This window comes from Acanthaster planci, linkage group LG02 (assembly GCF_054643075.1).
Source record: "Acanthaster planci isolate LZ-2023a linkage group LG02, COTS_SCS, whole genome shotgun sequence".
Classification (NCBI taxonomy): domain Eukaryota; kingdom Metazoa; phylum Echinodermata; class Asteroidea; order Valvatida; family Acanthasteridae; genus Acanthaster; species Acanthaster planci.
Window position 1 is genome coordinate 1,848,001 of NC_141778.1, and position 13,761 is coordinate 1,861,761.

Below are 13,761 nucleotides of genomic sequence, written 5' to 3' on the forward strand. Positions count from 1 at the left end.
GTCGGACTCGAGTCGCTATTTTTGTTACTTGTGACTTGACTTAGACTTGAAAAAAACGACTTTATCTCTTCTAAAAAAGGACTTGTTACCAACCCAAGTCAGACGCTACTCGACCGGCTCCATTTTTATAACTTGTATAAACGCCTGGTTCCTTTTGCTTATTACAGCTGGATAGAATAATGTGCAAGCTTGACTTGTTCTAGGACAAAGAGACTTGTAACTCGACTTGTTTTTAGACCAAATGACTTGTGACTTGACTTGGACTTGCACATAATGACTTGTGACTTGACTTGGACTTGCAAAATATGCTTGCTGCCACCTCTGCCAAGATCCGTAAGACCTTTTTTGTCGGTTTTGCAGAATTAGATAGGAAAGAATTACCCAAAAAGCTCCATCTGGAATCCAATGCCCAGAGAAACTTAATTCAGGTAGCACACAGGATGCACCATTGGTTTCATGGAGGTTTTCCAGGGGGAGCAGGAATTGATACCAGTAGGGCATGATTAAATAATGAATCGGAATGAAAAATTGATCAATATGCAATGTCTATGCAGATGTGCACACTTGGTGGACCCTTCACACTGCTTGTAGCAGGCGATGCAAACCCAAAGTGTACTGCATACGCGGCCACGCCCACACAATATCGCCAAAGTGCGCAGTGCATACAACGCGACGCGGTCAAAAACGGTCGAAAATTCAGTTCTTTAAAATGGAACGTTATAAAAGCGTTTCCAAAATAGGTTGTGTTGGTTCATCAGTTTTAGGGGTATTACTTGAGTCACCTTTCGGTAAGTGCATGCTATAATATAAACATGTCCGCGAGCACTGGATTCGTTGCGCGATTGTAGAAATTCTTTCACAATCATTCTAAAGACAGCCAGATCATTTATTACGTAATTACACATTTGAAATATCAACAGATATCGTGAAAATTGATATGAAGATCATTGCGGTATCATTAGTTTTATTACAATTTTACACACACCTATCTTACGAATGGGCAAGGCACGCAGATCACGTTAGGCACTCAACCCTTGGCCCCTCAAAGCTGTACAATCTGCAGTGCGCCCTCTAATGGCAGAGTCGGGCATGTCTGCAATGTTGCATCATACATGAGTTCAGGGTGCACCCCATGAAATCGCTAGATTTCTACACGAAATGCCACGAATTATTTACAAGGGGTGCCATAACCGGAACCAACCACTGGGATATTTCTGTACTTCAGGAATTGAGGACTTGTTTCCAACTCGGGGTGATTTGGTTCACGAAAATCTCCAGCTCGCGGTTCTATTTTGCATAGAGGCGGACGGCTACATTAGACAGTGAGTAATTAGTTTGAATATCATTTTAGGGGTATTTTCGAGAAAGTTAGGGATAAAAAAAATTTGCTCGGCCAACCATGAGAAATTAAAAGAAAAAGAATGAAAAGAAAACTGATTTTTTGCAACAATCTTGAATTTCCAGTGAAGCACGCGGGGACAACATGTTCCTGAGGACCACTAGGCGGCGCTGTTTTTGTCAGATTTTACACTACATGTATTATATTCCACAGGCGTTCGATTAGCTTACATGGAACAACCCTAACCTGGGGATGGCCGTGTGTGTGATATCAAACAAACAAGACTGTGGGACGAGGTTTAACCCAACAACTCATGGAAGCTAATCGAACGCATCCTTCGTGTAGTGTACTCTTCACTGCACTCTCTAGTGGTGGGGTTGAGCAGGTCCGCCATATTGCATATGATGAGTGTTCACGTTACCGTCAGGTCCCTACGATTCTTCCTACTTAATGAAGAGAGAAAAAGTCGTAAATAGTATATAATGGTAGACCAGATTATTTCTTTGCAAGTGCTTTAAAACTGTTGGGCATTTCAAGCCTATTTCCAGAGTTTCTGGAGTTTTTCATCAAGCCTAAAAAAGGATACGATTATCGTTTATACATTGAAGATATAACATTTAGTTAAATAAAAGAAATTGCCAAGAATATCACCAGTTTTCCCCTTGCTTAATGTACTTCAAGTGTCTACGACACTAGGCGAATCTTTATGACAATTAATGATCAAAGAAAAGGAATGAATTAAAGTCAGCAAAAGACAAACAAAATTTAGGCATATTTGTGTACCGTGAACTAGTGTAACCTTGAGGTTTTCTTCCCAGGATGACATCATAGTTTTGTTCATAAATATTTAAAACACCATTTTTGTTGAAGCCAAAAAGACATAAAAATAATCCTTTAAAATAGAAAAACAACTATTGATATGAGGCTTGAAATATTGATGAGGCTTGATATAATAAGCCTCATTTTCAACGGCTGTATGTAAAACCATTGCCTGTAAAAATTGTGTGTAGAGAGAATTGCAACATGAATGTCATCATTACTGGAAACAAACTGACAGGTGTAACTGTGTGCCTTTGAACTTGCAACGGCAGTTGATATAAAATAGCAGTACACTTTACTTCACACATTGTGAATACCCATTTTGTTTCCAAAATTTAAAGCTGGCGTCACTCTCTCCATGCACAGCTCTGGTTTGATGACATAAGTAGCGCCCTTTCATCTTGGGTGCCAGTCTCCAAGACGAGCCGCTGTTTCTTCTTGCGCCTCCTGCACAGAGAAGAATGGCATCAGTGCAGGCCTACGAAGAAATATAGTCACTGCATGTCCCGATTTCCGTTTTGAAATGTGAGACCATAGAATTTCGCGAGTCTATTGTCAACACATCTAATGATAGCTGGTTGTTCACATTTTCAAAGGAGAATCTATAACCCTTACGCGAAAGGAAAACGATTAGGCGTGCTACTTGCAAATTATTGACCCATCTTATTTAAAAATGGGAAGGTCGTAGCTGACGCCCTTACTAATTATTCTTGCGAGCATTCCCCTGAACACTGGCTATTAGATGAGCAAATGCTTGCATTACTTCATGCATATTCAGTAATTAGTATTTTTTCTTATCCAGTTCCAATCTACTCTTTCTTATCTTTCCGGTCACAGTGCCAGGTTTGCATTGGTAACTGTGCCAATTCCCATAATGCGACTGGAGGAATCTCCCGTTCCTGGTAAGCCCATTCGCTGTCACGGGTTTTAAGTAAACAATAGGGTGGTCTCCTGTAACTCTACAAGAAAACGCAAAGCGAACCGGTGTCAACTACTCCTATGTTTCAAATAATTTATGCACTTCTAGGCGTGTAGCGTTAACCTTGAGGACAATGGCTTCACTTCCAACAGCCGATTCCCTATTCAAGTTTATTTCCTATTCAAGTCAATGCTCCATGGTGGTGTACACACAACCAACGTTGAGAATGGACAGACGTCACCGTTAGGGGGCCTAGGCTTTGACTTACCCTTTTCCACATCGATACTCCCAGACACCAAACAAACATATCGCTATCATGGTTACTATGTAGCCACCTGCAATGGCAGTAAATGCATACGCAAATCCTAACAGGTCAGTTAGGAACCCTCCAACTAAAGGCCCAATCATTGACCTGTGAATAGGAAAAACCGGGACAAAGAATTTAATGTGTTCAGTTCATAAGCTATAAAAAAAACTACCCCCCCAAAAAAATTACTCTCACAGGTGTTTTATGCAATATTGGAAATGGGCTCTGGCAAATCTTAAAAAAATCGAGCTTGAGCTGAAAAAATTATTGTGATTTGTTTCTATCAGTCACAGAATCAGTGTCACCCAAGGCTTTTACACTGCATCGCCGTTTTAGAAGTTTTCTTCTAAAACACTGACGGAACTGAGAGAAATGTGTCAATCGGACCAGTCAAGTAGTACTATAAAGGAAAACAGCAACTTCATCATTACTAAAGTTGACTGCAGCAGCTTCAAATACCGAAACTGGCCACTGCGAGCTGCAACAAGGTCCTCTGCAAATAGGCAGCATCATTAACACCAATTTCCAGTAACGACACCGGCCAAAACTGAATCAAAGTTAGCAGCATCCCCTACAAACCACATGCTTCATTTTGTGTGTCTGTGCTTACCCCAATGAAAGTGCAGATGACCATAGTCCAGATATGACACCTGTGGCACCCAAATCAATGGCTATCCCGTTCCACCTTGAAAATCAATAAAAGTTTATCGGATAATCCCGCTGAAAAATGTTCTGCTGCTGTGTTTTCTTTGAAAAGTCGTTTTACATTATTCCTTAGAAATTCATTTCATAAACATCAGTCAAGATTGTGATCCAATTTCACATTACAAACTCTTATGCACGTTTGCATTTAGTCAAAGCAAAGACCTGTCCATAAATTTAAAGGTCGTAAAAAGTTAATCAGGAACGAAGCACTTACTCTGCCGAGATGAACATGTCGAGTAGAGCGGACACCGCGATCAGGGACAAAAAACTTGCACAAAAAGGAGTTACAAGCCAGGGAATCAGCTTCGACCTGTTGAAAGAGCCAGGAAGATGTATTACCTCAGTCAAGGATAAGACACGCTTGTGTTAAAGTGCCTTGCCCAGGGACACATGTACTGCAATCCCACTGGCTGAATGGTACCCACACTGCGCGAAATTCTCTACGTCCTAAATTCAGTTACAGAAAACTATCCCTTTCCCATTATTTCATTTCACTCTCAGATGTATTATGTCTATTAATCTTCTTAGCAATGAAGTAGTAACAAAGCTTGTAGCCTGATTCTAGTTAAGAATCCTTCGCTCAGGGGCGGATCCAGAACCGTTTTTGGAGTGGGGCACACTTATTTTTTGGACATTTTCCCATTTATTCTTTTCATGTTGCAGGGGTTATTACAGAAATGAAATAGACCCCCCAAAAAACTAATCACTTTTGTTTCGTTAACAATAAACCTTTTGCAGGTTAAACAGTCCGTGGTTTCGCTTATGCCGCCATATTGGCCGTCAAGCGCAAGCATGGTAACGCGTGCAAATACACGTACGAGCACGGTTTCTTCGATGTCGCTGTAAAATGGTGAAGGTTTACTGTGCCATTTCCAGCTTCTGAACATATTGTGCCCTGTGAACACCCATCCAAGTGTCGGAAAATACGATTTGTTCGTGGACTTCGTCATTGCCTTCTCGAACATCGATCCAAATTGCGTGCTACTTGCATCGCATGTAGGTTTCACGAGTTGGCTTGACGGCCAGTATGGCAATCGAGTCTAAAGTCACGTGACAACTTGACGTCGGTGAATAGCCTCCATTGGCCTGTTTTCATTGGGACGGAAGAGCCATGGTCCCGTGCCCCTGCATCCTCTGTTGTCTTTGGTAGGTAGATTTGACCATGGAGGACGGACACAGAAGGGGTTTGAACTGCCCGGGCAATAGACCTTTTTTTCACCCACGTGACTGGATTGCGCTAAATGTAAACAATACCACCACGTGTGGATCGCCTTAGCCACGGTGATCGCATATATTCCTACGGGCAGCTTCAACCACGTGAAAGCACGATACACGTGCGAACGCTGCTTACTTGACCATTGTTTATCTTGAATAGGAAGGTTAACATCACAGCAGTATTCACTCATTACCATCACAACACATCACAGGTCCAGCACGATCGTGACATCACAGGAAAAAGGTTTATAATTTGGTCTATTACCGCTTTCTGGCATGCCCAGTATGTCCATAGCCACAGCACAGCGAATGCTTGCCACGCACCACCTGTTTCACAACCAGAAGCCCCCTTTGAACCCAATGATCATCGCCGCAATTTTTTGCTGGTAATCTGCATCCTTAGCACGTGTGCACAGCTGTACGGGTAGTTGAATATTCATGCCATCGTTGGTGCACGGTATGATCTGACAACATCAAATTTAATGCTTGCCCACTTACTTTTAGAAGCCCTTATGGAACGTTTTCTTCTGGACGTTTTGGAAATAAACAGCCAAGTTGTTTATAAGATTTTGTGTTTTATTTGAATAATGTTTATTACGGAATTTACACAAAAGGTATTTTATGAGATCTCATGATCACTCATTGTGATGATACAGTGCATTTTGTTTTTCATAAACTTAACTGTCCTGTGGTGGTCAACGTGTTGTTGGCCAGTCTTTGCCAAATTCTAACAAAGGCTTTGAAAACTGGAGTGAAAAAATAAAATTACAAACATTGCATGGATAATGGAAAAGTGCATTAAAATCTTAAAAAAATTATTCACGACGGCAAAAGTTAATCTAATGTTAGATACTTTTTCTTTCTATTCTTGGTCACTGCGATAAGTTTTAGTTAATTGCTACAATATTATTGGCCTCACTTGTCTGGTTAAGCTTCAGGCAGTAATCAGGCATTTTTGGAATGTTTACTATTGACCATATGAGCGGGCGGCGATGATCATCGAGCACTTTGATGTGCCAGGGTTGCAAGTCCTGTGTCCTTCCTCCATGATTTGACGTAATGAAACACTGTGGTGATTAATGAGCTACTTTATTAATGAGATAATTTGCAGAAGGAATTTTCAGAGCGAAAGTAGGTCTATGTACAGTTCTCCGTATTAGCTGCGATACTTACGAAGGTATTTTTAGAAGTGGTGAAGGCCCAAGTAAAAGAAAACATACACCAGCGCCAAAGGTGGCAATGACAATCATAAATCTCGTAGTTTTCTGAAAATAAGGTCAAGCAGCTAGCTGTCAATTGAATGAAATCAATTCCACCTTTGTAACATTTTAATGTACCAGAATTGAATTATGGAAAAGTCTACTAAGTGGACTTCAGCGTTACGTGCTTGGTCATAGACAAGAAGCAGATAGATTACAGATCTGTCCTTCACCTTTAAAAAGTCGATGGTAGTACCTGCTCATATAGGTCATGGTTTTATTGGAATTTGGTAAATAAAGTTGCTGTTTTCATGCTCTGTACTCATTGAGCAAAGCCAGTGGTATTTAGGGTCATATTTTTCCAAGCAACCCGTTTTGTATGTACACTTTAGCAAGTGTGTGGCAGAATTAATAACATGAGACCCAAGCGAAGTTAAAGGGAAAATGTTTGCAAGGATCATTTACAATAATAATGTACACTCATCTTAATTCAAAACAATCTTGTAGATGCGTGCAATATGCCGCCGCTAGAGGGCGTTCTAAAGAACCAATATCACTGCACTTGTGAACCACCAACCATATCGGTTTCATAATCACCAGTTTGTCAGCAACTCGTCCCCAAACGACTGACGTTACTGAATATGTAACTCCAAGGGTCACAAACACGAAGCTGTTCTCCACAGTCGTAAAATGAAGCTGTCGAAAATCAAACAATACATTCTAAAAATTCATTTTGATTCGAGACCGTGATAATAGTTGCCCTATTAACATCTAACTTGCGTCTGACGTCAATTTTCAACATACTGGTGAACTATCAAGTTTTGAATTCACGAAGACATGCCTCGATGTTTTCCTCATGAATTGGCGCATAGTGAAAGCGACAGAAAATGGTCTTTGAGTGAGTTATCTTTACTTCAGTAATGATTTCACTCGTGATCTTTGGGCATAAACTGCGCATGCTCAAGAGGTGCACTCAGCTGTACCTCTGCTCTGCCTTGTGCTGCACAAACACCCTCGGAGGGTTACAAACGTGCAGACGCAGTGTTGGCACTCATGAGTGACACTTTAAGTTATCATGACTTCGGTGAAGATATCATTGATCTTTTGACATAAACTGCGCATGCAAATCTCTGTACATGGCCCTTATCTGTTCAGCGAACTTTTACCCGACTTTGTACTGCACAAACATCCTCGTAAGGCTGTAAACGCGTAGGTGCAGTGGTCCTATTAGGCAAACAATTTAGTCAAGAGGATGGGGCACGAAGCTAAGCAGATGACCAGGCAAAAATTCCGTCGTACACAGAGACAGGTTCTCTGCATAACTTCACAGCTTAGTAACCTGAGTGAAGTGAAATCAACATTCCGAAGAAGACCCTTCAAAATGAGCCAGTTATTTAATCAGGGCATGGTAAACGTGAAGCGAGTAGTTGATCATTTGAGAACATCATTACGAGCGCGTGAGGTCGGACTTCTCTGTGCGGCCGGACATCAACTCATATGCACGGGACATACTGAAACTGGTTTGACGTCATACGTATTGTTCTCGAATGACCACGATTCAGACTGGCTCAGCATATCTGATGTCATAATAATTATGGCGTGTGCTTCTTTTTTTTTCATTTTTCTCATCCTTCGTTCAATAAATCACAGCATACCTTTTCTAGATGAAGGGATAAGGTCGGGTCTAGGCAGGACATCCCGATAAAGCAAACTATCATAGCGAAAAGCGCCACCAAGACAGCCGGTACGCTCAACATCTGAACCACTGAACCACTTCTCTCATCTCCAGTACCTGTTGGTTAAGAGCATTTACAAATAATAAGCAGCGGGGCTTTTACTTGTTGTGAGGACTGGAAGAGAGTAAGCATGGGGAATATCACACAGGTGGGCTCAGCACTATGAGCCAATGCAACGATGTTCACCAGGGAGTGAGATAGCATGTGACAACAAATACTATGCACGAAAGTGGGCTAGTAGGGAGACAAGTCAAAGTGATGGAAGTACCTCCGTGAGCAATGAATGTCAAGGGGTGTGACTAATTAAGAGACGTGATTGGTTGCGCGGGGTATAGTTAGTAATGTCATTTGTTCTGTTGAAGCTTGCACACAGGCAATAAAGACAACTTGTAAAGAAAGCATCAACTTTGTACGATTGCATCGTTTAAGCTCCTCAACATCTTGTAGCAATGGAGTATGGCCAATAGTATGTAATTATTACGGAGTGCGGAGCAAGACCGACAAACCTTGGGAGATTTTAGGAACCTCTCCACGTCATAATCATGCAACAGAAGCTACCGTGACGGTTTGGCCACATCACGCACCGAGACAGCCTCTGTAAGACCACCATATGCTGGGCATCGTCGAGGGGGGATGCACAGAAGAGGGAGGCAACAGACAGGCTGGTCTAACAAAATGAAAGATCGGATGGACATGACCATGGCAGACGTCTTGGTTCAAGGCGCAGACAGGCCAGCATGGATAATAGCTTCTTATACCTCCAGCCCCCTGACGACTGGAGATGTTAAGGGCCTGAGACTCGGGGTTTTGTGTAGAGCCTCCCAGACAAGCAGCATTGAGTGAGGCTTTTGTAGGGGAGCGAGACCGCATGGTTGTTACCAGCGAGCTTTGTGTATTCAGCCCAATATAGCGTTCCGTTGGTACGAAGAATAAATTTTGGTTCAATCGTTTGAGCGGAGAACAAAATAAGGACGGTGCATGTAGACAGAGTTGAGGAAATGGCATGAGCGGAATGCAGATGAGCGAGCCAAGGACACGGAGCAGTGTCGATGTTTGTGGATGAGGTGTATACCGTATCGAAAAATAGCGGTGAACAGGAACCGACCTTGATTTCTCCCGGTTGCTCTCTATACTGATGACTAGTGAATAGAGCGGTTATTAGTAAGCCCAAACATCCACACTTAATTGAAGCTGTTAATTGTAGCTTAATTGTTAACTCTTTAATAAGCTGAACAGCGAGGTGGAAAGCCTTCCTCACAAGAAAGTAAGCTGTTCAATAAGTTCATTAAACAATAAAACAGAAGATTCCCAATTATCATTACTTAACCAGAACTTTCGATTACATTACGAGTCCCCAAATTAGGTTTCCGTATTGATGTCGACTTAGTTTCGCAGGTTTTAGGGCAAGCAACTTTTAGTGGTATACTTCCAACCGAGCAAGCCTGCATCACTTAGACTTGAAATTACACTCCAGTCTGAGGGAGAAAATTGGGTCCAGAAGATTCCCTACCTTGTTGGGGCATCAACATGTAGTTCACGGCAACGGAAAGCAGGGTGAAACCCCCGAGAACGATAAACGGGAGCTTGAAACCTCCGACCTGTTCAGAGACAAAAACAGGATTTCATAGCTTTAACGAGTTTCTGATAAGTGGAGAGCTTTTAATTTGAGAGGTCTTGCCGTCTGGACTTCGTGACTGGCCCTACCCTTTGTGATTTGAATCATTGTTAAACAACAAAAACTTGCCTTAGCGAAGGCACACCCTCTAGCTCTCTTATGATTAAAATTTCTATCTACGTTTGTGCACAACCCTGAGGCAGCGGCGAGGCGGGGGGGGGGGGAAGCGCACGCCCCCATGAAAACTCGTCGCCCCCCGTGTTGCCCCCACTTGCATATCCTCATGCAATCACGATTATGTACATGATTGTCCAACATCCAGTCAGCCCCCCCCACTTTAACGTACCCCCTCCCTCCCGCTTGCCCCCGTGCTCAGAATCCTGGCTACGTCGCTGCCCTAAGGTCAGGACCAAATTGTAAATTTGAACATTTCACGTTGTGACGATGATGTCAAAACAAGTGGTATGGGTGACAGAAATCGGCGGGATCAATATGTAAATAGGGAGGATGTTCTTGAAAGCCGTGGAAGAGTGAACACTTGGAGACACTTACTTCAAAAAGTAGGCCTCCGATAGCTGGCCCGATCGCGAAGGATAAACCACTCATCATTTCGTTGATACTCTGTTGAAACAACGTTATCAAATGATGCTAAGGCCTCGTAGCATACTAGGCGAATCATTTGTAAAATGATTATTATACCTGTTGGGATATGCAACCCAAACTGTTCTTGAGCTCTTCATGGAACAATCGATGTAACTGGCTCTTCTTTTCCACTTTTCCACTAATTTTTAAACAGATCATGTCAATCATGTAGAGCAGGAATTAAAAACTTGCAAGAAGACCAAAATGTTCAGGCAGTGGGGGTGCGCTCTCAAAATATTTACAGTGTAATATAATTTGCCTTCAAAACCATGAGGAGACAGACTGTCTGACCATTGCAGTGCCGATGTCGTCGGGGAAAATATAGGCCAAGATGGCCGAAGACGCTGTGATGCAAGCAGATGAGCCGAGCCCCTCCATAATCCGAATGACGAAACAGAACGCTGTGAAGGTAGCTTCAGTTGGCATGTCAACCATCAACCTGTTCGGTAAAAATACCGTAAGTTATCGATCACCTTGGTGTTCAAGTAAACCGAAAACAAAATCTTGTTTTGCTATTAAGCTGTACAAAGTGTATAATCAAAACCAAACCAAACCTATACATCAACCCAAACCCACCCCCCCCGTAACCCAAGTCGACCCAAACCAACGCAACGCAACAACACTACTTACCCAAACAAAATATCACAACTGCCGGTCACAAAAGCTCCAGCCAAGAAGACAAAGCGGGCACCAACGAGGGGAAGCTGAGGAAATTGAAAGAAAATAATTCCAGTTTATAGGGAAGTACTTAGGATGGTTAGCCTATCGTTGGTGCATGCGATAAAGGCACAAAAATACCCATAAAGCGTAGTAATCAATCTAGAAAGAGCTGGTAATGATACCTCAGACAATAGATTCACCTTTTTTTCAGACTTGGCAAAAAGCTTCCCTCGCTGATTTTGCTTCTGCAATATCAGCCACGACTCGTGGAATTTTAAAAATCTGTGCATACGGAGACCACTAAAGGACCTAAATAACTCACAATTTTTCCCCAGATGGGTGCTCCAATTACAGCTGCAGTGGAAAATGTACTGAACACTAGTCCAGTGACTGTGTGCGACATTCCCTTTGCTTTAGCCTGCGACAAAAAAATGTACAAATAGGCTGGGAGAGAGGGCCATGTGTGGGTACGTTTGTGTGTTTATTTGTTCCATGCATTTGAGAAATGCAGTCAGTAAGCGTAAAAGCAAGTCAAGAAAATAAGGCGTCACGATGGGACTTGCAGAGAGGGAAAAATAACTTGTGTTCGAACTTTTCATTTGAAAGAAAACCCTTTCTTAAGGATTCGTTGATATACAGGTGTGAACCATTCAAATGCATGGAAAACGAAAGGCTACATTTGAGAAATATTCTTATTCTAGATAGAGATAAAATGATACGCATCGTTTTCTCCCTACCTCAGATGGAAAGAACACCGCTATGATGGAGAAGCTCAGTCGTATAGCAAATGTTGCCAATAAGACACTAACAAATGTGATTTTCTGGTGGTATGTGAACTTGCTGGTCTGCTGGACGCCATCTTGGCCGAAAACGACGCCCATGTCGCAATGATGGCTCTCAGTGTCCATAGATGTTGCCATGATTGTCCTCTCATGCGATTGGTTGCCGCAATTGACGTCACCATAACAGTCTTCCATCGGGGAAGTTTCCTCTTGAAATTCAGTATGCTACGTGATGGGTAATCCTCAACGGGATAGTGACTCAGTGACTGCAAAAAACATCAATGCTAACGTCAATTTCAGACAAACTTTGCACAAAATTAAAATCCTAAGTCTCTAGGCCAATACTGGCTCAATGGTATTCAGAACAAAACTCAGATCACTATACATGATACATGACGCATTTAAAGACAGTTTACGCTTGAAATCAAAATTTTCACACATAACAGCATAATTTGCCATTTGACACAGCCTTCTCGACCTCTTATCGATTTCTTTGTTTCCCCTTCCTCAAATTTCTGGAGGCCGATATCTTTGGGCAGCCAAAGATCCCTCGACCACCGGCAAATAAATCACAAAATATTATTCAGCTGTAACTCGAGCCAAGTGTGGTAGTTCTACATGCTGCCTTGGACAGGTGGGCAACAACTGGTTGAAGCAATTGCGATTTGCAGACATTCGCAGTAATTTCTATGCAAAGAGAAAATGTAAACAATCGTCAGAAATAATTATCAAGATTCGCAGCAGTACACCCAGAGTGCCAGATTTTGCGGTGAAACCAAGGTTGTATCTCCCGACAGAGAGTGTGGGTGTCTACGACGGCTGTGACAAGAGCCTGCAGAGTAAATAGTAAGATATCGAGATCGAGACGTAGATAAAGAGAGAGATATCGATAGTTATGGACTAGTAGTTTAAAACTCTAAAACTGGTTTGTAACTCTTGCAGTATTCCAGTATGGTTCTTTTCACACCATGACGTGATATTCAGGACATTGATAATTTTCTGTGAGGAAGATACTCATAAAAATGAAAACCAAACAGAAAAAGGCTGATCAACATACACCCTTTGTTTCGACAGTTAGATTTATGGAGTCAACCTATTTGTTTTGATGTGTTTGAAAGTAATTGTGCTTGACACGCTCTACACGTAGATCTTAACCATTTAGAAGATTGTATTATTTGTTTTATGTACCAATATAAAGCTAAAGTTCAGACCATCCAGACATCGAATCATTCATAGCAAACACCAGCTTCCACGCGCTAATCCATTTCTACTCGGCTACACAAAATGGTCAGTGCAGTGGGAGTTACACTGTTTGAATCAATACGCCAAAACCTACCTTAGAGAACCTTGAATTCCGAAGATTAGGGAAAAGATAGCTGGATTGAACACTGTACTTTTAATACGGTTATGTTCACAGTTCTTTCGTTCTACACCGATGTTTTCTTCAGTTCATCGTCCTAGACAGGCTGTGCCCCCCACAAATTCCCGGTGTCCCCATGTGCCCCCCTCCACTGAAAAAAAAACCAATTGATGAATGGATATTGAACAAGACTAACAAACCATATGCAGCAAGGTATGAGACGGAGAGAACCCCTCTGCATTGTTGGTCATTGTCTCGCAGGAATCTGGGGAATTCCTTTCAGACATCTTGGGTGTGTGTGTGTGTGTGTGTTAAGTAACAATAGTCTGGAATGTGTATAGGGATTGGACATGTTGGGGGTACCCCTCGGTCTCATTTCTTGCTGGGTATATAACAAACGCTTGTTCCATACGATGCTGGTGCCCGCCTCGTGTGCCCTCTCACTTGTAAAATCCTACAGCTA

At 42.2% G+C, this 13,761-nt stretch overlaps 1 protein-coding gene across 1 annotated transcript; it reads right to left on the bottom strand.

The window, feature by feature from the left end:
• Positions 1-754: 754 nt before the first annotated feature.
• LOC110985038 (MFS-type transporter SLC18B1-like) lies at positions 755-12,837 on the bottom strand. The gene is made up of 13 exons (XM_087133095.1): positions 11,894-12,837; positions 11,479-11,574; positions 11,127-11,200; positions 10,788-10,935; positions 10,407-10,475; positions 9,750-9,837; positions 8,159-8,295; positions 7,101-7,199; positions 6,478-6,569; positions 4,304-4,399; positions 3,995-4,069; positions 3,346-3,489; positions 755-2,605 (listed from the first exon to the last, which is right to left on the bottom strand). The coding sequence occupies exons 1-13, from the start codon at positions 12,131-12,133 to the stop codon at positions 2,506-2,508; spliced, it is 1,458 nt and encodes a 485-aa protein (XP_086989221.1). The 5' UTR covers positions 12,134-12,837; the 3' UTR covers positions 755-2,505.
• Positions 12,838-13,761: the final 924 nt, after the last annotated feature.

Coding starts and splice junctions, on each gene's coding strand:
- LOC110985038 (XM_087133095.1), bottom strand. CDS start 12,133: ATGGAAGACTGTTATGGTGACGTCAATTGCGGCAACCAATCGCATGAG. Junction 11,201..11,478: donor CACCCATCTGGGGAAAAATT/GTGAGTTATTTA, acceptor CAATTTCCTCAG/CTTCCCCTCGTTGGTGCCCG. Junction 4,070..4,303: donor GACATGTTCATCTCGGCAGA/GTAAGTGCTTCG, acceptor TTGATTTTCAAG/GTGGAACGGGATAGCCATTG.